The 24,787-nt window shown below is 51.5% G+C and overlaps 2 protein-coding genes across 8 annotated transcripts in view; both read left to right on the top strand.

Moving 5' to 3' along the window:
- Positions 1–33: 33 nt before the first annotated feature.
- On the top strand, positions 34–24,787 carry CPT1B (carnitine palmitoyltransferase 1B). Of its 6 annotated transcripts, none has more exons than XM_047866644.1 (19): positions 34–418; positions 836–995; positions 1,369–1,508; positions 1,806–1,983; positions 2,208–2,309; positions 2,495–2,632; positions 2,731–2,808; positions 3,596–3,703; positions 3,778–3,862; positions 4,424–4,619; positions 4,953–5,138; positions 5,225–5,330; positions 5,413–5,529; positions 5,896–6,060; positions 6,140–6,274; positions 6,374–6,526; positions 7,097–7,210; positions 7,788–7,880; positions 8,027–8,332. In XM_047866644.1, the coding sequence occupies exons 2-19, from the start codon at positions 855–857 to the stop codon at positions 8,108–8,110; spliced, it is 2,319 nt and encodes a 772-aa protein (XP_047722600.1). In that variant the 5' UTR covers positions 34–418; positions 836–854; the 3' UTR covers positions 8,111–8,332. The 6 variants fall into 6 exon arrangements, with proteins under 6 accessions (XP_047722600.1, XP_047722599.1, XP_047722601.1 ...); XM_047866643.1 differs by having other exon boundaries at positions 34–668; XM_047866645.1 differs by lacking the exon at positions 34–418 and adding an exon at positions 707–721.
- SYCE3 (synaptonemal complex central element protein 3) overlaps positions 13,431–24,787 on the top strand; it is a 29,501-nt gene continuing 18,144 nt past the window's right edge. The window contains exon 1 of one of the 2 annotated variants that reach the window (XM_047866650.1): positions 13,431–13,512. The gene's annotated coding sequence lies outside the window, so the exon portion shown is untranslated. Of the gene's footprint in view, positions 13,513–23,178; positions 23,235–24,787 lie in introns of those variants that run through there. The other variant, XM_047866651.1, reaches the window with a different exon arrangement.

Raw genomic sequence — 24,787 nt, 5'->3', positions numbered from 1 at the left:
GGTGGGGGACTGGGGAGCAATGGGGGTACAGAGAGGGCCCTGGGGTGGGGCTGCCCAACCCTGAGCACTGGAGAGCAGGGGACAGGCAGCACAGCTGACACATGGATGACCTTTTCCCTACATTCAGCTATTTTTAGCTCTAATGCTACCATCCTCACGTGAGACCCTTTAGGCCCCCCCAGGTTCCCAAACCTCTGAGCAATCTCAGCTTGCAGAAACCGGGACCGCCCCACTCCTGATTCCCACCACAGAGGGAAGGGGATTCTGGTTGCCGCCCCACATCTGTTTTCTCAACCCAAATTTGGGAGTGGGTGTCAGGTTCCCGGTGAGGGCGGGGCGGGGATGGCCAGGCCTGAAGGACGTGGGGACACGGGCCAGAGCTACTCGCCCCACACGCTGACAGGAGCGAACCCAACCCGTGAGTGGAGTGGGGGGCAACACAGGGCCACCGGTCCGGCTCAGAGTCCCAGACCGGAGCAGGGGACCAGGACGGCGCCGGGGTCCCTCCCAGGCGGGGCTGGGAGTGCCCAGACCCGGCCTTGCTCCAGACCAACTCTGCGTCTCGCCCCCACCCCGAGGCAGCCATTCTGCAGATTTTACGGCTCGACCCCTGCACCACCGTGACGGACCCTGCCCGGAACGCGGGCGCGAGGGATCCGCGGCCGTTGGTCAGGCTGCGGGGCCGTGCGAAGCGGAAGGGCGGGGGAAGGCCGCCAGCGCGGTGCGGGCGGGGGCGCGGCCCGGCCGGGGGCGGAGGGAGGGGGCCTCCGCGCAGAGGGCGGCCGGGGGCGGGGTCAGCCTGAGCCCGCCCGCGCACCCTCCTGCCCCCTCCCAGGTGACGACCAACCTCCAGGATGGCGGAAGCGCACCAGGCCGTGGCCTTCCAGTTCACGGTGACCCCAGATGGGGTCGACTTCCGGCTCAGTCGGGAGGCCCTGAAACACATCTACCTGTCTGGGATCAACTCCTGGAAGAAACGCCTGATTCGCATCAAGGTGGGCGCAGGTGGTTCTGGCTTCTTCCAGCAAGTGCAGAATAGAGCCCTCTCGGAGACGGAGGCCAGGTGTCAGCTGCTGCCCCTTTGTTAAGATCCTCCACCCCCACCTTGGCCGGCAGTACTGCTGGGTGACAGGCCCTAGCAGTGCAGAAACCAGAGCGGCGCTCAAGGTGTGGCGGGGAGATGGGCATACAAGGAGTGGCAGAGGGACACAGTGAGTAATGGGGTGCTGCAGGTGTGGGAGTGTGGAGAAGGGGAAGACCAGACATGAGGGAGGAAGAAGAACACAACAGGTGAGAGACCCGGGACCCCACAGGTGCCTGCTCACCGCCGTCACTCCTGCTGTAAGTGTGCTTGTTTCTGCCCCACAGAATGGTATCCTTAGGGGTGTGTACCCTGGCAGCCCCACCAGCTGGCTGGTCGTCGTCATGGCAACCGTGGGTTCTTCCTACTGCAAAGTGGACATCTCCATGGGACTCATCTGCTGTATCCAGAGATGCCTCCCTGAGGGGTGAGAAGCAGGGCTATGAGAGAGGGCCGGGCAGGCTCTAAGGCCAGGGTTCCTGAGCTGGGCAGATGCAGGACAGTAGCCATTGGAGGTCCTAGGGCAGCCCTCCCTGGGGGCTGCCATCACCAGAGTCCCACATTCCTAAGTTTGCATGTTATGCATTCAGACACGAGTGTGCCCAGGAATGTTATTCTTCAGCACCTCCCCCAAGATGGTTTGTACCATGAAAACTTCAGAGTCAGAATTTCCCCAAGGCTGGCCTCAAGTGGACCCCCTGCAGCCCTCTCCCTTCTCTGACAGATGTGGCCCCTACCGGACCCCACAGACCCGGGCACTTCTCAGCATGGCTATCTTCTCCACGGGGGTCTGGATGATGGGCATCTTCTTCTTCCGCCAAACCCTGAAAGTGCTTCTTTCCTACCATGGCTGGATGTTTGAGATGCACGGCCAGACCAGCCACTTCACCAAAGTCTGGGCTGTGAGCAGAAGCCAGGGGAGGGGGTCAGGCATCTGGTTTGAGACCCTGGGGGCCTCATTTGGGGTTCTAACTTGGAGGGGAGAGGCAGACAGGGCACTGGTGCCTGGTGCATAGGTTTGTCCTGGTTCTGAGGGTCGGGGGCCCAAGTCCTCAAGTGTTTGCTAGTTTGTTTCCATTATTTCCCCTGGTTCTCACCAGAAACACTCTGTGCTCTGTACGCCCAGTTCTGTGTCCGCCTTCTGTCCAGCCGGCGGCCCATGCTCTACAGCTTCCAGACATCCCTGCCCAAGCTTCCTGTGCCCAGTGTGCCAGCCACAATTCACCGGGTGAGGGCCTGAGTCAGACATCCCAATGTGCAGGCTAGGCTGGACCCAGAGGACTTCTGCAAACATAAGGAACTGTCCCCTGCAAAGAGCGCGGTTTAGAGCAATGGGGCTGGGTTGGAAGAGGGTCGGGACAGAGGTGGTTGTTGCTGTTTGGCCCCCACACTGACAATAACTTGGCTGGACAGTACCTGGAGTCTGTGCGGCCCTTGCTGGATGATGAGGAATATTACCGAATGGAGACGCTGGCCAAAGAATTCCAGGACAAGACTGCTCCCAGGCTGCAGAAGTACCTGGTCCTCAAGTCATGGTGGGCAACTAACTATGTGAGTCCCCTCCCGGGCTTACCCTCACCTCCGCTTGTGTCAGGGGGATCTGTCCCCTGCCCTCTGCCCCAGCCCTCACTGCTCCCTCCCTCCCGCAGGTGAGTGACTGGTGGGAAGAGTACGTGTATCTGCGCAGCAGGGCCCCCCTCGTGGTGAACAGCAACTACTATGTCATGGTGCGAGAGAATTCGGGGACAGGGAAGATGGGGGAGGTCCTGGAGGAACAGTCAGGAAGCAGCTTCAGGGCCGCAGAGATACCGAGGATCTAGAGAACTGGGTAGCCACACAGCCTGACGCTGTCAGTCTCAGAGTCCCCAGGCTCCGTCACTTCCTGCCTTGGTTCCCTTGCTGGCCTCCCAGCCGCATGTTTCCAGCTCTCCTAACACCATCCCCAGGGAATCTCCTTCATCTTGCCTCCCTTTTGTGTCACCATGTGGACCCAGAGCAGCTTCTCTGAGAGCTCAGGAGGTCACTGTTGGTCTCTAACCCTCCCATGGCCAGCCCCCCACCCCCAGCACATGCTTGTGCGCAGCCACCAGGGTCCCCCCACCGCCCAGCCACAGGTCCATGCAGCATGCCTCTCTCTCCTCTCCCACTGTCCAAAACACACTGTGAATCCTGTGCTGAATTCCCCTCCTCCACAAAACTGTCCTCCTCACAGCTTATATATAGCTTGTCCACACCAGAGGTTTTAAACTGTTTTTTAGTGGTGGGAACTTCTTTTTCGATGCAAAATAAACAAAATACGAACAAAAATAGATTATGGAAAAGCAGATCAAAGATTCAGGCTGGGCAGAGGGGTTACGTGATCAGTTACGCATTTCATCTCTGGCAGTGCACCCCGACCAAATGTGCAGGATGGACCGGGGGAAGGGGTCAAGACACCCTGTTCTTAGGCAGGGAGACCCAGGTGACCTGTGCACATTTGTCACACCACCTGCAAGCTCTGTCCTCTCTCTGTAGGACTTTGTGCTCATCAAGAACACAGACATACAGGCAGCCCGCCTGGGAAACATCGTCCACGCTATGATCATGTATCGCCGTAAACTGGACCGTGAAGAGATCAAGCCTGTGAGTTGTGTTGTGTTGAGGGCATGACAGGGAAAGGAGGCCTGAGTCTGAGCCATGCTGGGCCTTCCCCCCAGGTGATGGCACTGGGCATCGTGCCCATGTGCTCCTACCAGATGGAGAGGATGTTCAACACCACCCGGATCCCAGGCAAGGAGACAGGTACTGGCCACAACCAGGAGCCCGTGGTGGGACCATCCAGACGGAGTTCCCTCCCGCCCAGCTCTGGGCCTGCCATGGCTGGTCACCCTACCACGTGCTCATCCATCACCAAGCATCCTGGGTGTCTCAGGGTCATGTAATTGTGACCCTACTGTTCACAGGCACGATGCTAGTGCTGGGACCCTGCGGGCCCAAAACAGAGCCCCTCCTGTCCTGTCCGGGCTTCACAGGCCAGGGGAAGGTAGTCTGAGGAAGGAGCAGCAGGGGGGCGGAGCTTTCCGTGAGCCCTTCATGGAGCCTGTAGGACCAGAAGGCTGCTCGCAGACCCTGGGGCAGTGTGTGGGCTTCCTGCCCTGTGAAGTGTTTCACAGGGTGTTGGCCTTAAACAAGAGGTGTGGAGGCAACCAGCATAGGGCCTGGTTCAATGCAGGCCCCCTGCACCCCAGCCCCCCCCCCCCCCCGGGGGAGGAAAGCCCAGCTGGCAGCCTACAGAGCAGGTGGAGTGGGAGCAAGGCACGCCATGCCACGCTGCCTCAGCCTTCCTGCCCGCTTCCGCTGTAGACCTGCTGCAGCACCTCTCCGACAGCAGGCACGTGGCCGTCTACCACAAGGGCCGCTTCTTCAAGGTGTGGCTCTACCAGGGCTCGCACCTGCTCAAGCCTTGCGACCTGGAGATGCAGTTCCAGAGGATCCTGGATGACCCCTCCCCCCCTCAGCCTGGGGAGGAGAAGCTGGCAGCCCTCACTGCGGGGGGAAGGTATCAGGGCCCCACGAGGGGAGGGGCTTGGCCCCGAGTGCCGCCCTGGAACTTGGGGCCAGAGGCGTGACTGAGGGAGGGAAGTGCTGGCATGGCATCCTCTGTCCACAGCAGGACCCTCTGTGGCGAGGGGCACTGCTGGTCAGTGGCTGTAACCCACTGCATCTCCAGCCACATCCAGCTCGGTGATGGCCAGGTGGGAGTGTGTGGAGGACAAGGACACCTTCCAGGAGAGGCTGGTACCCCCAGCTCTGGGCCCTGCTGGGTCCTGGGAGGTGCCCTTCTCTGCCACCCACAGTGTCTCCAGCTCTCACCCTGCCCTTATGCCCCCAGAGTGGAGTGGGCACAGGCACGCCAGGCTTTCTTCAGCTCCGGCAAGAACAAGACTGCTCTAGACGCCATCGAGCGCGCTGCTTTCTTTGTGGCCCTGGACGAGGAGTCTCCCCACTACGACCCTGAAGATGAGGCCAGCCTCAGCCTCTATGGCAAGGCCCTACTTCACGGCAACTGCTACAACAGGTGTGGCACCCCAGCCCCGGTGCAGGCCCCCCGCCTCTCCGTCCATCTCGGTGTGCTCCGCTCATCGCCTGCCTCCTTTCCTGCAGGTGGTTCGACAAGTCTTTTACTATCATTGCCTTCAAGAATGGCCAGCTGGGCCTCAACACGGAACACGCGTGGGCAGACGCCCCTATCATAGGGCACCTCTGGGAGGTAACGGGCCCTGAGGCATCCCGTAGGGCAGGCTGGGTGCGGGACACGTGGGTGCTCTCTCAGCCTGACCTTCTCCCTGCAGTTTGTCCTGGGCACTGACACCTTCCACCTGGGCTACACGGAGACTGGGCACTGCCTGGGCAAACCGAACCCCATGCTTGCAGCTCCCCAGCGGCTGCAGTGGGACATTCCCGAGCAGGTGTGCCGTCTGCGAAGGAACAGGGACGGGCTTGTGAGAGAGTGACAAGTATGACAAGTACCTGGGATGCTCTCGGGGGAGGGACAGGAGCTTCTCAGAGTCTATTTGGTGGTTAGAGAAAGATGTGATGTGTGAGAGTCATCCGTGGATCACCTGTTAGTGCCTCCCTCTTCCCACAAAGCCCTACCTGACCTCTGGTGGCTGCTGCGCCCAGGTTGCCCTTTGTGTCTGAAGACGGAGAAGGTGCACCGAGACCTGCCCAGCCCCGCTTTTCATCTATCACCTAAACTTCAGGCCTCCCAGATGTGACCCTGGAGTCCTGCTTAGAGAGCTCTGCCCCCAGCTGACCCTTCCATGTCTTGGCAGTGCCAGGCGGTCATCGAGAGCTCCTACCAGGTGGCCACAGCGCTGGCAGACGACGTGGAGCTGTACTGCTTCCAGTTCTTGCCATTTGGCAAAGGCCTCATCAAGAAGTGTCGGACCAGCCCTGACGCCTTTGTGCAGATTGCCCTGCAGCTGGCCCACTTCCGGGTAGGAGCCCCGCAGGGCCGCTGAGGGGGCAGGGTGGCACCAGACTCACCTGCCAGATTCACCCCTCTCTGCTCCTCAGGACAGGGGCAAGTTCTGCCTGACCTATGAAGCTTCCATGACTAGAATGTTCCGAGAGGGACGGACCGAGACTGTCCGTTCCTGTACCAGCGAGTCCACAGCCTTTGTTCAGGCTATGGTGAAGGGGTCCCACATGGTGAGCCTCCCCGACCAGCCACACTGTGAGGTGACCCCTCTACCTTCTGCCCACCTTGGGGTCAGGGCTACTCTTCACTGCTCCACTTCTGCTCCCCAGAAAGCAGACCTCCAAGATCTCTTCCGGAAAGCTTCCAAGAAACACCAGAATATGTACCGCCTGGCCATGACAGGGGCTGGGATAGACAGGCACCTCTTCTGCCTTTACGTGGTCTCCAAGTACCTGGGGGTCAGCTCCCCTTTCCTGGCTGAGGTCAGCATTGTTGGTGGGTGTGTCCTCTGTCCCCATGCCCTCTCTTGGGGGGGCTTGGCCTGTTTTCTTTCTGGCCAGCTCCCCAGAAGCTGCCCTCGAGGGCTGGGGCCGGCTTTCCCACTCTACAGCCCATCCAGGCTTGTGGTCCTGGCTCTGAGTGGGAACCTCCCCTCACGGAGCTGGTGTTCTCAGGAGAGTGTCAGGTGATGACAGCACTTGTGAGGAAAGCGTAGAGGCTGCAGTATCAGGGTGGGCAGAATACCCAGGCAGAGGAACCTCCGGTGCCCAGACACTGAGGCAGGGGTGTGGGTGCGCAAGGAACAGCAGGAGGGGAGGGAGCAGAACCAAGGAAGGGATAGGCTGGTAGGAGAGGAGGCCCAGGGGACGGTTAGGTCACATGGGGCCTTGAGGGTTTTGTGCAGATGCTGACATGGCTGAGAACAGACTGGCAGGGCGGGCGAGGGGCAGCATCACTCGTACTGGTGCTGACGCACCACCTGTCAGCAGGTGCATGCTCGGTGCATGGCGCTCCGTGCATGGTGTCTCACTGCTGGGGCCCCCTTGTTGCAGGTGCTCTCAGAACCCTGGCGCCTCTCCACCAGCCAGAGCGCTCAATTCCAGATCCGTATGTTTGACCCAGAGCAGTACCCGAATCACTTGGGCGCCGGTGGTGGCTTTGGCCCTGTAAGTGCCCTTGAAAGAGGACGATGAGCAGGACTGGGCCCCAGGGGTTTCAGTGGAGAGTGCAGTCTTGAAGTCAGACCAGAGGTGGGAGCATGGCCCCGGGGCTTGCCCTGCATGGAAACAGCATGAGTAGCTATGGGCCTGACCTGAAGACAGAAGACGGGTGCCTGGGGCCCACCCAGGCCAACACTCCTCAATACTCCCAGCTGCAGCATGACCACACCCAGGGCTGGTTTCCTCCTCTGAAGTGTGTGCTTCCCAGAGACAGCCCAGGCCTCCCACTGAGAAGTTCAAGGGGGCTAGTTTGTCACCCGCCCCCCGGAGAGAAGCGGTGATATTGAGCCTCCTGAAAGAAACACAAGGTCCTGGGTTCCTGGTAGTGTCTGGAGCTGCATCGGGCAGAGCCCCTTGGTTTTCACGCTTTTTCTTGGGGGTGTTCCTGACCTCAGGAAAAACGCAGCATCTGGGGTGGGGCCCCTTCCTGGGAATATTGTGGGGAGAACAAGCATGAAGTCAGCTTGGCTTTCAGATCCACAAAGTTTGCTTTACTTGTTCTTTACTCTCGTGCTGCCCTCAGGTGGCAGATGACGGCTATGGGGTTTCCTACATGATTGCGGGCGAAAACACCATCTTCTTCCACGTCTCCAGCAAGTTTTCAAGCTCAGAGACAGTGAGTCTCCCCGGTTCCTGCGCAGGCCTGAGGAGGGGATGCCACCTGGGGCCCTGTCTGGGCAGGGTGGGGGAAGAGTCCTCAGTTTTAGGGGCAGAGGGACAGGGGTTCACCTGAAGGTTGGTCTGAGCTCTCGGCTCCCACAGAATGCCCAGCGCTTTGGGAACCACATCCGCCAGGCTCTGCTGGACATCGCTGATCTTTTCCAAGTTCCCAAGGCTGACAGCTGAGAGCTGGAGAAATGCCAGCTGCCCTTTCATCCCCACGTTGTGGAGGGAGGGGCCTGTGGTCGGCTCACAGGCACAGGGTGGCCTTGTACAGGTGTCCAGGCTCCAAGGACAGCTCTGGCAGCCGGCACTTTCCAGGCAGATAGATGCTGCTGGCTGAGGGCCCAGGTGGTGGAGGTGGGGTTGGAGCAGGGAGGGGATTTTGATTTTCTTTTTCTTGCTAGATACAAATAAAGATAAGGCTGTGTAATTTTCTCTTAGCTCTCAGGTACCTTTGTTTTGCTGGGGACTATGAGGCCCTCCCCTGCCCAAGTCCAGACCAGAGAAGTGGCAGGGTGGGGAGCTGGGGCTGGGAGACTGAGAGGCATATGACCTACTTTGAAATGCGTGTCTCTCCTGAGGTCACCGCTGTCCACACTCACATGTGCACTTGGAATAAATTCTTGCTTTAGAACCTTCACCTGGTCCCTGGGGCCACTTCTGTTTGTCAGCCAGAGAGTGGGGCCCACCTGCCTCCTCCATGAATAGTCATGCCCTCTGCACCCCTGCACAGCCCTGTGGAGGCCCTTGGCCTCCTCCTGGCCAAAGGGAGGGGCTGTAACCTCAGGCCCGAGGTCAAGGTGCCAAGTGGCCATGTCTGTGAGACAGCACACACTATAATCTGGAGCAACACATGCTCCTCCCCTCAGGTTGGCTTTTACATTAAATTAACATCAGGAGTAAACAAAAAGTAATTTGTTTGGAAAGTATAAGTAGACAGCACTATCACTGCAAGCTAGAATGAATCTGAATCTCAGCCCTATGCTTGGTGCTAAGAACCCAGAAATGAAGGGGCGCCTGGGAGGCTCAGTTGGTTAAGCATCCGACTTTGGCTCAGGTCACGACCTCATGGTTCGTGGGTTCGAGCCCCACATCGGGCTCTGTGCTGACGGCTCAGAGCCTGGAGCCTGCTTTGGATTTTGTGTCTCCCTCTCTCTGCCCCTCCCCTGCTCATGCTCTGTCTGTCTCTGTCTCAAAAAAAAAAAAAAAAAAAAGAGCCTAGAAATGAATTAGACACAATCCTGGGCCTTCTCTCATGAAGCTCTGTTTGTCGAGCTCTGTGCTGGGGGTTCAGTGGTGAACAAGGCACCGACCTATGTGGAATTCACTATTAGGTGAGACAGGCATGGATCAGGGGACGGAGTGGCTGGCAGGGAAACCAGGAGGCTTTTGGAATAATTCACTTAGTAAGTACTTATTGAGTGCTACTGTGGGCTAGGCACTGGGATACAGCTGTGAATAAAAGTGGCCAAAACAGTCCCTCCCTCTGGGGCTTAGAATCTAGTGGGGAGGCAGGCATTAACGAAGAAGAATGAGTAAATTATATAGTAAGTCAGATAGTAATAAGTGCTAAGGAGAAAAGTAAGGGGAGGGAGCGCTGAGGGGTGGGTGGCAATTTCAGATGGGGTTGCACAGGCAGGCCTTCCGGAACGGGGCCATTGGACTCAGACCTGAAGGAAATGAGCGTGCAAGGGCAGCAGATACCTGGCAGAGTGGACAGCAAGAGCCAAAGCTTCAAGGTGGAAGCATTGCCTGCTGCAATGCAGGAACAGTACTGGACGGTCTGTGGCTGGCACAAAATTAGTGGGGGGGGGGGGGGGGGGGGCGGAGCCGGGGGGGACAGGTGGACTGTGCCAGACTCTGGTTTCCCTGAATGATGGGGGAGACATTGAGGTTTGAGCAGAGGGTGATATTGCCTGCCCTAAATTTTAATGGGATCATCATGGCCAACCTAAATGACATTAGAACCAACGGTGGGGGGCGGGGGTTTGTGCACCTGACTCGACTCAGTTGAGCATCTGACTCTTGATTTCAACTCAGATCACGATCTCATGGTTCATGGGTTCGAGCCACATGTCAGGTTCTGTGCTGACAGTGTGGAGTCAGCTTGGGATTCCCTCTCTCTCTGCCCCTCCCATACTCATGCTCTGTCTTTCAAAATAAATAAATATGGGTGCCTGGGTGGCTCAGTCAGTTAAGCATTTAACTATTGGTTTCAGCTCAGGTCATGATCTCATGGTTTGTGAGTTTGAGCCCCACATCGGGCTCCTTGCTGACACTGTGGAGACTGCTTGGGATTCTCTCTCTCTCCCTCTCTCTCTCTCTCTCCCTCCCTCGCTCTCTCTCTGCCCCTCTCCCCGCCTCTCTCAAAAATAAATAAATAAATTCAATAAATAAACTTTTTTTTTTAATTCTTAAAAAAAAAATAACAAAGTAGGGGCTGGTAAGGACAGAAAGGAGACCTGTCATTACTGCTCTTGGTGGGGGGGGGGGGGCAGGGTTGGGAGAAATGGCAGGACTTAGACTAAAGAAGGGAGTCTCAGGAAACTGAGAATGTTGAAGGTCTGAAAAACCTGATAGGGAGGCACCAAAGATATTCATATTTTCTGCTTTGGGTGATTGGGATATTGGATGAGAATTTTAAATGTTGAGTTTGATGTGCCTATAGGGAGTATTCGTGAAAATGTCTCAGACTCTTCAAAATATAACTTGAAAGCTAAGGAGATGTAGGCTCCTGAGAACAACTTTGAAGATCATTAAAACCCTAAGAGTACATGAGAGGATTCCCAGGGCAGAGACTCCTAACCTCCTTTGAGTCTCAGTGAGAAGCTTATAAAACTAAATCTAAGCTCACAAAATGTTACGTTCCATTTCAGAGCTTTCTTGGTCTTCCAAAAATATCTTCACAGACCTCTGCCACTCTGGGTGTCTGTGTCACCTACTTTGGGTAGGTGTCTGGGTTTTGGCAGGTGTCTGGGCTCATCAGTTCACCCAGCTCTGGGAGATCAGTAAGCAGGGTCTCCAAAAAGCTGGCTTTTAATTAATGTTGAAATCCAAAGTTTTGTGTTTTTTTTTTAATCTGATTTGTTCTTGGTTAAAATAAGTAAGAGGAGAAACCATAGTGCTAAACCAAGATATAAACCTCTGGTGACAACCCATCAAACCTGAACAAGCTGCTTGTCTCTCATAGGTTTACAGATCTGCACTAGTAAAGGCTAGCAGCCATAACAGATAAATCCTGACATCTTCATGGTTTAACCCAAGGGAAATTTAGTTCTTGTTCAGTTGGCTGAGATGGAGACTCAGCTCCATACCATTATTCAAAGGCATGCCGACAGAAGCCCTGCCTTCCTCAAGTAGGTCCCAAGTTGCCTTGGACATCAACATCCAGCAGGTACACGGGGAAGAGAGAGAAAGTATCACTCGTGGGAAGCTTTTACGGATCTGGCCTGGTAATGATACAGGGCACTTACTGCCACATTCACTGGCCAGGGCTCATAATGCAAGGGAGGCTGGAAAATACAGTCTGGCTATATGACAAGGATATAAAGAAAACATTTGGTGAATAGTTTGCTGGTTTTGGACGCACAGGGGCATGGGAAGACCAGACTGACATCTCTGGGCTTACCGAGAGCCCATCCTTCTTGGCCTGAGCTCTGCAGGGTTCTTCAGATAGCCCACCTCATCCACTAGGCAGGGTACCCAAGGCCCTCACATTCCAGCCCAAATGATCTTCTGCCTCATCTCAAGAATGCTGAGCCCCAACCAGACTCTCCGTTCCCTAAATGAAGAAGGCTTTTTCACATCCTTGCCTTTGCCTTTGATAGAACTTTTACCTGAAATCCTGTGTTGTTCTCATCTTGGTAAACTCCTACTCTTTCCTGAAGCTGTCTTCATCACCCATCAGAGTTATTGCTGATTAGTATTTTTCTGAGATGCTGTAACAGGAATCAGCTCTGGGAAGTCTAAGCAAAGGTGGAAGGAATAGAAGTATGCAGGGTAGCTCACAGGTGGGAAGGGACAGCAAGGGAACCAGGTTCAGAAGGGCAGGAACCTGCCAGCTTGGGGAGGGGGTATGGCCTCAATAGATGGGCAAATACTCTGTGCCCAGAACTGTCTGGCTCAGTTATAGCTCTGTTTCCTATTCTGCAATCAGTCCACTAAAAATCAGAATCCTTGAAAGAAAATTCAGTGCGTCCCAGGTTTATCTGGAATCTCAAAGTGTTCAAAACTGGTTAACAGCCTTCCAAATCAGCTTCTCCCCCACTGCTCCCCAACTCAGCCAGTGATCACCCTCCAGACAGCCACCAACCCATTCCTTCTTTCTTCTTCACTTCCCACATTACCAAGCCCTGTCAAGTCTATCTTCTAAAAGGCTTCTACTCTGTGTACTTCCCTCCACCCCGTCCACATCTCCAACATCATTCACCCACACAGCAACAATCTGTTTCAGCTCTCCCTCCAGCAGCCAGAGAGACCTCTTCACCATGTCACTCCTCTGCCTCCCACCCTTCCGAAGTGCCCTCTAAGTAAAGACTGAGCTCCTGGGGCGCCTGGGTGGCGCAGTCGGTTAAGCGTCCGACTTCAGCCAGGTCACGATCTCGCGGTCTGTGAGTTCGAGCCCCGCGTCGGGCTCTGGGCTGATGGCTCAGAGCCTGGAGCTTGTTTCTGATTCTGTGTCTCCCTCTCTCTCTGCCCCTCCCCCGTTCATGCTGTCTCTCTCTGTCCCAAAAATAAATAAACGTTGAAAAAAAAAAATTTTTTTTTAAATTAAAAAAAAAAAAAAAAAAAGACTGAGCTCCTTAGACTGGCCTGTTGCGGTGTGAGCAATCTCTCCGGCCTCCTCTGGACCACAGCTTAACGTGCAGAACCGTGAGCGGTTCTCTTGCCTGTCCTGACTTGGGGCTATGTGCTTCCACCGCCTGGAGGCCAGTGATGCCTGGCAGGCCTGGACCGGAGCCAGAGCTCACACTCTCCCCAGTTGCATGTACTTCTTCTGTTCCTGCTCTGTAAGACAGATGCAACAATGTCCGCCAGCACTGTAGTTGTCAAGACTGAATATATGTGGGCGTCGAACTAATTGAACCAATATTTACTAGCACCTGCTGTGCCAAGTGCTGTCCTGAACACTGGGGGCACAGTGGTCAAGCAGACAGGGCCCTGAGCGCATACCTTACACTCATGAACCACAGAGAGGAACACAACGATCAGGACCACCAGTGGACCCTCGCTGCAATTCCGCTCTCCCGAGAACTCAGCCAGTCCTCAGTCTGGGAACTCGGCCCATCTGCGACGCAGAGCCCCACGTGCGAGACCAGCCGGAGACGACTCCGCCCCTTCCGCTCTACAGAGTAGCCAATGAGACCTGGAGGCTGACACTTGGGACCAGCCAGAAGTGGGCGCATTCACGTGTTTGTGACCCCGCCCCTTCCGCTCCGGGAGACTGGCCAATGAGGGCGAGAAGCCACTTCTGGGGGCGGATCTGGTAACGGAAAGGGGCGGGGTGCCTTGCCGAGCTTGGACCTCGTGCCCCAGGCTGCGTAGGTGGACGGCGGATCCTGACGCGAGCGCAGGCGGTGCGGGAGGTGAGCCACGCCCTCGCTGCGCGCCCTGACCGCAGCGTCCCCACTCCTTATCACGACGTAACCCGTGACCTCGCCCCAGTCTCCTCGCCCTCACACCCCCCCACCCTTCACGTGTCTTCTCCCTTCACAAACCCCCACCCCTCACGTGTCTCCTCCCCCCAACCCCCCACCCCCACGTGTCCCCTCACCCTGCACCCCCCCTCACCTCAGTCTCCTCCCCCCACCCCCCCACGTGTCTCCTCCCCCCACACACACCCCACCCCCACGGGTCTCCTCACCTCGCACCTCCCTCACCCCAGTCTTCTCACCCCGACCCCCCCCACCCCTGCCCCCCACGTGTCTCCTCCCCCGAAGCCCCACCCCCCACGTGTCACCTCACCCCGCACCCCCCCATGTGTCTCCTCACCTAGCACCTCCCTCACCCCCCCCCCCCGTCTCCTCACCCCGACCCCCCACGTGTCTCCTCACTCCGCACCCCCCACCTCACCCCAGTCTCGTCGCCCCCCCCCCCCCGCCTCCTGCAGACACCACACACTGCACATCCTAGACCCCGCCCCTTCCCGCACAACCCGACCCTCTCACCTGTTGCCGCCACAGCTGGGGCACCTGCGCTCGCTAGACCGCACTCCCCGGTTCCTGACGTCCGCTCACCGGGAGCGGCCCCAGGGCCTCTCGCCCCGTCGCTCCGGGACTCCCACCGCGCGCGCGCCCCTCGCCCTCACACAGCCTCAGTGACCCCGGCGCCCCTCTGGTCTCAGCCGAGGGGGGCCCAGACTCCAGCGGACTCTTCGGACTCCAGGCCCTGGAGTTCTGCACGCCTGTGCGCTCTGCGGCGGCGCCCGGGACCCCTGCGACCCCGAGCCTTTCACGCCCCGAGTGATCCCCAACCCTCCTGCTCTCCCACCGCCCCCCCCCCCGCTCGCCCAACCCCCTTAGTCTCCTGTTCCCCGCGTTCCCTTGGCTTTGGCACCCCGTTCCGCCCCGGGCTTGCTCACCCCCTTTCCCCGTCTAGCCATCCCTCCCCTGAGACCCAGCATCACCCTGGCCACAGCCCCCGGCCACCTGGGCCTCGACCTCATGTCCCCACGGGGCCTCCGCTGGCTCCCCACGCATCCTCTTAGCCCTAAGTCCGCTGCCTTACGTGCGTCCTCACCCTGCCCGTCCACCCCCCACGTTTCAAAATCCCCGGCCAGCCACGTCCATCCCCTCTCTCTGTGCCACCCCGGAGTCCTGCGTGTGCTGTGCAGCCGTGTGGCCTCCGCCCGCCACCCCTGCTTCTCCGCGGCACGTCTGGGTGCCTGTAGGGGGCACACAGCTTTAACCCGTGTTGTTCTCCTCAAACCGAGAATGCCCGAGAAGAACCTTTCCATTGCCATTTGCCGGCGAGCTAGAGACCTCAGCTGAGCCTGGGCCACCTGGACCCTTAACCCGCCCTTCCCTTCCCTTCCCTTCCCTTCCCTTCCCTTCCCTTCCCTTCCCTTCCCTTCCCTTCCCTTCCCTTCCCTTCCCTTCCCTTCCCTTCCCTTCCCTTCCCTTCCCTTCCCTTCCCTTCCCTTCCCTTCCCTTCCCTTCCCTTCCCTTCCCTTCCCTTCCCTTCCCTTCCCTTCCCTTCCCTTCCCTTCCCTTCCCTTCCCTTCCCTTCCCTTCCCTTCCCTTCCCTTCCCTTCCCTTCCCTTCCCTTCCCTTCCCTTCCCTTCCCTTCCCTTCCCTTCCCTTCCCTTCCCTTCCCTTCCCTTCCCTTCCCTTCCCTTCCCTTCCCTTCCCTTCCCTTCCCTTCCCTTCCCTTCCCTTCCCTTCCCTTCCCTTCCCTTCCCTTCCCTTCCCTTCCCTTCCCTTCCCTTCCCTTCCCTTCCCTTCCCTTCCCTTCCCTTCCCTTCCCTTCCCTTCCCTTCCCTTCCCTTCCCTTCCCTTCCCTTCGTCATGTGACCACTTTCCTACCGGAAACCAGTCCCTGCGCCCTCAGTTACCCTTTCTCCGCATTCTTCAGCCTTTTCCGTTCAACTAGCTCTTTCCACACAGGCAGGTTTCTGCCTTTGTGAATTGAAAAACAGAAAACGTTCCCTCTGTCACCTTCTTACTCTCTCCTATTTCTCCTCTCTCCGTGAAATCTGCATGTGCTATCTCTTTTGTCTAACGCTTCATTAATTGTTTATTCGTGGAAATCTTGTTGTTACTGTTACTCACTTAGGCCTGACACCCCAAGAAGATGTCCGCAATTCGTCTGGTCCTTTTGTAATATTTGACATTGGTGTAACATCTCCCAACGTAAAACAAAAAACACCTGTGACTGCACATTACGTTCCAGCTACTGGCCCTTTCTCTGCTTCTCTTTGAACCAGAACACGCAAGTTTCTACTTCTCTTCTTACCGTCTCTGTGAACACATTGCAATCAGGCTTTTGTCCATGCCACCTCATGAAAACAACTTCTGTCAAGATTGCCAGTGACCTTCAGATTGTCAAATCCATGGTCACTTTTTTATTCCTTATGCCACTTTTTTTTTTAATGTTTATTTATTTTGAGAGAGAGAGCATGTGTGAGCCGGAGAGGGAGAGAGGGAGAGAGAGAGAGAGAGAGAGAGAGAGAGAATGCCAAGCAGGCTCCATTCGTACTCTCTGCACAGAGCCGTGGGGCTCAGTCCCACCAACGGTGAGATCATGATCTGAGCCGAAATCAGGAGTCAGATGCTTAATCGACTGAACCACCCAAGTGCCCCTGCTTATGCTACTTTATATGAGACACAATGGATCACTCTTTGTTTACTTTCTTTGCTGGTTTTTCTTCTACCTTTGCTGGTCCTCTTCTTCCCGAATTCTAAACAGTGAAGAGGTCAGACCTCTCTTCCCTCTACTCTCACTTCCTAGGAGATCTCAACTAGTCCCGTGGCTTTAAGTGTCACCTGTACCCCAGTGACTCCCAAATAAGGATGTTCAGCCAGACTTTTCACCACACTCCAGATTTATATTTCTACTTGGATGCCGGGACATACTGTCGGCTCAATGTTTACAACACATTTAGAATCCAGTCACTTCTCACTGTTTCCACTATTTTTTTTTTTGGGGGGGGAGAGAGAGAGAGCACGTGCATGTGCACACACGTGAGCGGGGGGGAGGGGTAGAAGGGGAGCGTGAAAGGAATCTTAAGCAGGCTCCACACCCAGCACGGAGCTCTGTCTTGGGACCATGACATCACGACCTGAGCCAAAGTCCAGAGTCAGAGGTTAACTGCGACTGAGCCATCCAAGCAACCCTCGCGACTCCCACTCCTAACACTCTGGTCCAGGCCTTGTCATCCCTCACCTGGAGTTTTGCCGCAGTTTCCTCTCTGCTCTACCATCTCCGCCGTTGCAGCCAGAGTGATCCTTTTAAATCGTGATTCACATCCTGTCACCTCTGTCGGATTTTTCTAACGTCTCCTCATACGACTCAGAATAAAAGCCAAAGTCTTATATAAACTGCAGTGTCCTCTCCAGTCTTTCAGCCTCCTCTAACAGCCTACCCTCCTTCACTCCACTCCAGCATTTCCAGCCTTCTTGATCTCCTTCAACCACACCCAAGCACACGTACCCTCAAGGCTTTTTCTTTCCCGTTCCCTCTGCACGGTGCTCTTCCCCAAGATAGCCACAGGACTCCCGCGCTCACTTTCTTGAGGCTATTTGAAGGTTCACCTCAGAGCAGATTTCCATAGCGGTTCCTCCCACTCCCGTTATTTTTTAGCCTACCTTACTTTGCCTTGTTTTCTTCATGGTGCTTAGTTGCACCTGACACTTTATATGTTTATGTATTCATATACGTATATATTTTATAGATTTATATATGATGTATTTATACACATAAATTATGTATTTATGTATCTGTCTCCCTTGACCAGAATGTAAACTCCACAAGGGCAAGGCTTATTGTCTTTTGTTTGCTAATACACCCCTGGCACCTAAAACAGTTCCTGACATTTAATAAATATTTGTTGACTAAATGAATTAATTGGCCAGTCCCTCCTCTCTTCTGTGGTCTCGACTACACACTCCCCAGTTCTCTACATTTCTGACTGTTTATCAGTGCCTTTTATGGGCTTGTTTCCAACTGCTCTTAAGAGCTGGTTTTTAAGGACTTTTCCAAGTCCATTTTCCCTTCTCCTTTTATACATTCACATTTATTTTCAGTTTACCCTCTCTCTTGGGCTCCAATCCTGTATTTCAACTGTTTGTTAAATAACTTTACCTGGGTACACCATAGGCACCACACACTCAAGCTGCCCCAAATTGAACTCCTATAGCCTCTTCATTCCATTCCTCTACCCCCATTCTTTCTCCCCCTTTGTTCCATCTGTCAAGCTCAAAACTACCCACTGTATCATCTGAGGCAATTGTGAGAAAATGTAATGCTAATGAGCTCCATCTCTAGAATCAGGACTGGGTTTGAATCCAGGCCTACTACTATTTAGCTGTGTGTCTTTGGATAGACCCTTCCACAGTCCTCCGTTTCCTTATCTGTACAACAGGGAGAATAATAGCACTTAATTTTCTCACGTTGTTGTGAAATCAGTCAATGTTTGTTGAGAATTTACGCAGTTCCTGGCACATATTAAGCGTGAAATAAATGTTATCTTTTATATTATTAGATTCACATCTCTTTCTCACCTAATTATAGTAAAATGTTTTCTGAGCAACTACTCTGTGTGTACCTCGTGTTACACACACAGTCACGCCTACTATTTAATTTGTTAATTTGGGTGCCTACTCTATCCATAGCTATGTACATCTTCACAATAACCTACAAAGGAGCTGTCATTTCCATTTTACAGAAGGGGAAACTAAGACTTAAACTTTCCAGTGTCTCACAGTCAGTAAATGGCAGAGCCTGGATTCTAGTCCAGGGTTTCGGGGTACACAGAAGTTTTTCTTTAGTTGCTTACTACCTTTCATTGGTTGTGTTCACTCACATATTTATCAAGAATTTATTGCGTACCAGTAGTATAATGTGTGAGCACGCAGACTGCAGCCAGATTGTCAGGACGCGATTCTCAGATCTGTGTCTTTGCCGTCTGACCTTGGGCAGTTTAGTTAATTTCTCTGAGGCTTGTTTTCCTCATCTGTAAGTTGGAATAATAATAGTACTTACCTTATATGGTTTTGATAAAGATGCAAATGCTTACAACAATATCTGGCTAGAAGGAGGTGTAGAAGTTGTGGGAACATAAGAGAGGTGAAACCTTCAGGGTTGGCTGATTAGAAATGTAAGGAGAGATTTCTAGAAGTGGCCCTTGAACTAAGTCTTTAAAAACAGAGAGAGTGAGGCAAGGGTATTTCAGGCAGTAGCATAATATATATAAACACATAGAGGCAAGAGAGAACATGGTGTTCTCAGAGTCCTCAATGACATGGCTATAAAGGCTATTTAAATGAGCAGGATTTGGTTTGAAACTGAGCAAGGACATTTGGACGAATGGCTATTGCTCTTCAGAGAATCTTGCGGTACAACAGGTCTCTTTTTACCAGACTTATTTCTTTGTTGGCATGACTATGTACCTATTTATTTATTTACTTTAATGTTTACTTTTTTGAGAGAGAGAGAATCTGTGTGTGTGCATGGCGGGGAGGGGCAGAGAGAGGGAGACGGAGGATCCAAAGCACTCCGCTAAGAGTGGAGAGCCCAATGCAGGGCTCGAACTCACAAACCTGTGAGATCATGACTTGAGCCAAAATAAGACATTTAATTGACTGAGCCACCCAGGTGCCCCATACCTATTTATTTTTTAATCTCCAATTTCTGTAGTGGTTGGCATATGGTAGACACCCCAATTTACAAAATCTTTCATATGACTGAAGCTTAGGGTATATATGAGGACATGGCTAGATATTGATAAATATGAGCTTTGGTGCCTTTAAAGGCATTATTTAGACAGAGAAAAGAGTATTTGAATGTTTGATTTTAAAAATTAATATTTTATTAAAGTTACTAATATTAAAAATCCATCTTTCCTTGAGCATTTAAGTTTAGTTTATAAATGTTATTCTAAATCAGATTATTAGATTACTTATCCTCAATAAGATTATCTCATTCTAAAGGTTTTTTTTAATGTTTATTTATTTTTGAGAGAGCACAAGTCGGGGAAGGGGCAGAGAGAGGGGGACAGAAGATCCAAAGCGGGCCGTGTGCTGACAGGCTGACAGAAGCAACGGATGTGGGGTTCGAACTCATTAACCACGAGATCATGACCTGAGCTGGAGTCAGACGCTCAGCCCCTCAGCCAACTAAGCCACCCAGGTGCCCTCATTCTAAACGTTTAATCTTGTTGTAGGCTAGCAAATTTAATAATGATTTAAATAACATTATTGTTATGTTTTCTATTTATAAATTTAAATTCATTTAATTATAAACTTAATATATTTCATTTCTTTAAGTATCTCAATTGTCTTAATAAGAAAACTTCCCATTTTTTTTTTTAATGTTTATTTTTGAGAGAGAGACAGAGCATGAGAGGGGGAGGAGAAGAGAGAGAGGGAGACACAGAATCCGAAGCAGGCTCCAGGCTCCGAGCTGTCAGCACAGAGCCCGATGCAGGGCTCAAACTCATGAACCGTGAGATCATGACCTGAGCCGAAGTCGGACACTTAACTGACTGAGCCACCCAGGCTCCCCAAAACCTTCCCACTCTCTTAAATAATTCTTATAAATATTGGGACGCCTGGGTGGCTCAGTCGGTTGAGCGGCCGGCTTCGGCTCAGGTCATGATCTCGCGGTCCATGAGTTTAAGCCCCGTGTCGGGCTCTATGCTGACAGCTCAGAACCTGGAGCCTGTTTCCGATTCTGTGTCCCCCTCTCTCTGACCCTCCCCCCTTCATGCTCTGTCTCTCTCTGTCTCAAAAATAAATAAACGTTGAAAAAAATTAAAAAATAAAATAAAATAAATATCATAAGTCAAACTAATAAATATAATGAACCTCAGATTCCCTAAAAATGTCCTAAATCTCTTTATAAACTTAGTAAGATTTTGACTTAAAATTATAAGCCATAATCAATTTCACATTTTAAGCTAGAATGACAGAGTTGACCTGTTACTCTAATAAGCCAAATTCTCTTAAACATAGAAATGCATAAAATACCAAATGCAGTAATTCTAGCTTTTTATGGTCTTGAACACGTCCTATCTTTGTTCCTTACCTTCTCAACATTGTAAGTTATTCACTCACTAAGGAAGCATCTATTTTATCCCATGCAATTTTTAAAGTTCCCTTCTCTTGTACTTTTCAGAGTTGTCTTCTCAGTTTCCTGAGATGTCATATGATCAGAGGACACTGGCTGGGGTCCAGGGATTCTCTGAGAGTCTGGACTTTACTTAAGACTCCCGACTGGTTCTCCTTCTACCTCTCTGGCCCCTCTTCTTCAGTTGCTTTGGCTAGATTTTTCACATCTCCCCAAACTTGATGATGGACTTCTCTCCCTTGATCTCACCCATTGTCATGTCTTTAAATAGCATCTATATGATGATGACTCCCAAGTTTCTATCTTTAGCCTACTCTCTCTGAATTCCTTTATCCAGTTGCCTACTCATCATACCCACTCAGATGCCTCATAGGCATCTTAATATGTTCAAAACTGAGTTCTTTCTTCTCCCCACACAACCCAGTGTCTTCCAGTTTCCCCCCATCTCAGTTAATGGTATCTCCATTTCTGGTTACCCTGTCAAAAATTTTAGTGTCTTCCCTGACTCCACACTGACTCATCAGCAAATCCTGTTGGCCCTGCCCTCAAAATATACCCTGAACTATTCTATTCTCCTTCATACTACTTACATCATTCCTATGTTGATTCAAGCTATTATCTCTTACCTGCGTTATTCCAGTGGCCTCCTAGTCGCCCTGCTTCTGCCCATGTCCAGACAAGCTACTCTCAATCCAGTGATTATTAACACATAAATCAGATTATCATCCTCCCAGCTCCCGTCTCACTCAAAGAAAAAGCCAGAGTCTTTTTGGTGGACTACAAGGCCCACCATGATTCTGCACCCCGCAATTTTGACATCATCTTCTACTGCTCTCCCCTTCATTCTCTCTGTACCAACTATATTGCCTTTGCTGCTCTTCCTTCAGCTCATCCAGCTGACTCCTAGCTCAGGGCCTTTGTTCTTACTCTCTTCTCTGCCTGGGATGCACTTTTCCCAGATATCTGCATGGCTCATTCTCTCACTTCCTACAAGTCTCTGGTGAAAATCTAGTCAAAAGACCTTCCCTGTACACTTACTTATTTTTAAGTTTTTATTTAAATTATATTTAATTGGGTACCTGGGTGGCTTAGTCATTAAGCATCTAACTTTGGCTCAGGTCATGATCTCACGATTCATGAGTTCAAGCCCCACATTTGGTGAGCATGAGCCCCGCTTAGGGTAAAACATGAGCCCCTGCTTCGGATGAGCCCTGCTTCTCTCTCAAAATTAATATAATATAATATAATATAATATAATATAATATAATATTCCATTTTGTTAGCATACAGTGCAATATTAATTTCAGGTGTACAATATAGTGAGCAACTCAACACTTTCAATAAGACTTGGTACTCACACAAGTGCACTCCTTAATCCCTATCACCAATTTAACCCATCTCCCCACCCACCTCCCTATTAGTAACCCTCAGTCCTCTATGGTTAAGTCTGTTTCTTGGTTTGCCTCCTTCTTTCTTCCCCCCCCCCCTTTACTCCTTTGTTTTGTTTCTTTTTAAGTTTTTGTTTAAATTCTATTTAGTTAGCATACAGCGTAATATTAATCAGCACTTCCATACATCACCTGGTGCTCATCACAAGACTGTACACTTATTTAAATTTCAGCCATCACCTTACACACACTTCCTCCCACACTCCATCTCTGGTTGACTTTTTTCCTTGGTACTTATCCCCTCCTTATGTTTATTTCACTTATTAATCTTGTTTATTGTCTCCTCTCACCATGGAGTATGAATTCCATGAAACCAAGGATTTTAACCTGTTTTGTTCACTGCTGTATTTTCAGAATCTAGAGTAGTGCTCAATAAATATGTGTTAAATGTATGGGTAAAAGAATATAACTGCAATCTTATAAATTAGTGAATTGAGCAAGTACCCCACACAACATAGATATGAATTGTGTATCTACTTTGCCTTCACAGAGATTTTTGCAACCACCTACATGATAGAATTATTTTATTGTATTTTTTATTTATTTAGCTCTTTTGTAGGAAAACTGTAGATTTTTTAACCTTGCAGAGTTTTGTGGTTTTTTCATGGATATTTTTTTATCACGTCTCATGGAAATACACAACTCTTACAGATTTTAAATATCTCAATAAATTCTAGATCTCTCTTTTTAAAATTTATTTATTTTGAGAGAGAGAGGGAATGTAAGTGGGGAAGGGGCGAAGGGAGAGAGGGAGAGAGAGAAAATCCCAAGCAAGCTCCACACTGTCAGTGCAGAGCCTGATGTGGGGCTCAAACTCACAAACTGTGAGATCATGACCTGAGCTGAAGTTGGACACAACCAACTGAGCCACCCAGGAGCCCAAATTCTAGATCTCTTAAGGCTTTCTTCAATTATTTGGTCACAACTCAGAACTGGATGAGAATGGGAACAGTCAGGAGCTAGATATTAAGGGATCTTATATCTATAGTAAAGAGATTATATTTTATCCTGAAAGAAGATGGGAGCTATTGAAAGGTTGCAAAGAGAGTGACATGGTCAGATTTGCATGTTAGGTAAGGTCATTCTGGAGGTGAACTGGAAGATGGATTTGACAAGAGGAAGCTAAAAGCAGAAAAATCAGTCAAGAGTTTATGAAAATAGTCCAAATGAAAGGTGAAGAGAGCCTGCACCATCAGTTCCAAACTCTGTATTTCCAACTCCAGCCTTTCTCCTGAGCTCCAGGCCTATATATTTGACTGCCTATTTGAATCTCCACTTGGAGGCCTAATAGGCATCTCACATTAACATTCAAAATAGAGCATTTGGTTTCCCTTCTAATCTTCTCCTCTCTTAGTCTTCCCCTTTTTGGCTAATAATACCACCATGTATCAAATTGTTCTCATAAAAATTAGGAATCATTTTGATATCTCTCTCCCTATCATTTACCCCTGCAAATATAGACACATCAGATCCTCTTCCAAATTCTTTTGGCTCATCTTCCAAACTATAGCACGAACCCTTCCACTTTTCACCATTGATATCATTACCTACCACCCTAGTCCAAGCTACATCCATCTCTAGATCATTCTAATGCTCTCTTAACTAACTGGTTTCCCACTTTTGCCTCCTCTCAACCTTCTGCAATAGTCCAGTTTCCAACCAGCAGCTGAAGTCATTGTCTTTTTTTAATGTTTATTTATTACTTTTTTTGAAAGAGAGAGCATGTGAGCAGGGGAGGGGGAAAGGGGGGCAGTATATAGAGGATCTGAAGCAGGCCCCGCACTGACAGCAGAGAGCCTGATGCAGGGCTCAAACCCATGAACCATGAGATCATGACCTGAGCTGAAGTTGACCACTAACCGACTGAGCCACCCAAGCACCCCTGAAGTCATTATCTTAAAATATATCCCCTGCTCTCAACCTCCAGTGGCTTTCCCTCACACTCAAAATAAAACCAAAATTCTGGAGGCACCTGGGTGGCCCAGTAGGTTGAGCATCAGACTCTTGATTTCGGCTCAGATCATGATCCCAGGGTTGTGAGATCAAGCTCTGCCTTGAGCTCCTTGCTGAGCATGGAGCATGCTTGGGATTCTCCCTCTCGCTCTCTGTCTCTGTCTCTCTCTCCCCTGCTCACATGTGCGTGTGCTTGCTCGCTCGCTCTCTCCCAAATTAAAAAAAAAAAAAAAAGTCTTGCCTACCTAGCTGATCTCGTCTCATACCACTTTTCTCCTAAACCCCATTCTTTACTTTCTTTCATGCCTTAAAGCAGAACATATCAGGCCACTCCCACCTTTTCTTGAGCCGTTCCCTCTATCTAGAACTCTTCCCCTAGCTCTTTATATGCCAACTCCTTTTTATCATTCAAGTGTCAATTCAAATGTCACTACATTAGAAAGGACTTATCTGACTTTATAAGCAAAAGCACCCCTCCCCATGAAATATCCTCTTTATTAAATCACCCTGTCTTGTTTTCTTTGTGCAGTGAACCACAAACTGAAGGTATGCTTACCATTCCGTTGTTTATTATTCGTCTCCTCCATGGAATGGAAGCTCTGTGAGAGCATGGGTTTTTCTGTCTGGATCTACAAATACACTGAAATACCCACATCCATAGTAGACATCTGAC

Source organism: Prionailurus viverrinus, chromosome B4 (assembly GCF_022837055.1).
Source record: "Prionailurus viverrinus isolate Anna chromosome B4, UM_Priviv_1.0, whole genome shotgun sequence".
NCBI lineage: Eukaryota > Metazoa > Chordata > Mammalia > Carnivora > Felidae > Prionailurus > Prionailurus viverrinus.
Note: the sequence above shows the minus strand (reverse complement) of the source record. Positions and strands in the feature narration are given on the sequence as shown.

What these genes read in the sequence shown, in the direction of transcription:
- CPT1B (XM_047866642.1), top strand. Translation starts at nt 1,219, where the DNA reads ATGGGGTGCTGCAGGTGTGGGAGTGTGGAGAAGGGGAAGACCAGACAT. An exon ending in TGCCAGCCACAATTCACCGG is followed by an intron (nt 2,310 to 2,494) that starts GTGAGGGCCTGA and finishes TTGGCTGGACAG; the next exon opens with TACCTGGAGTCTGTGCGGCC. An exon ending in CACGGCAACTGCTACAACAG is followed by an intron (nt 5,139 to 5,224) that starts GTGTGGCACCCC and finishes CCTTTCCTGCAG; the next exon opens with GTGGTTCGACAAGTCTTTTA.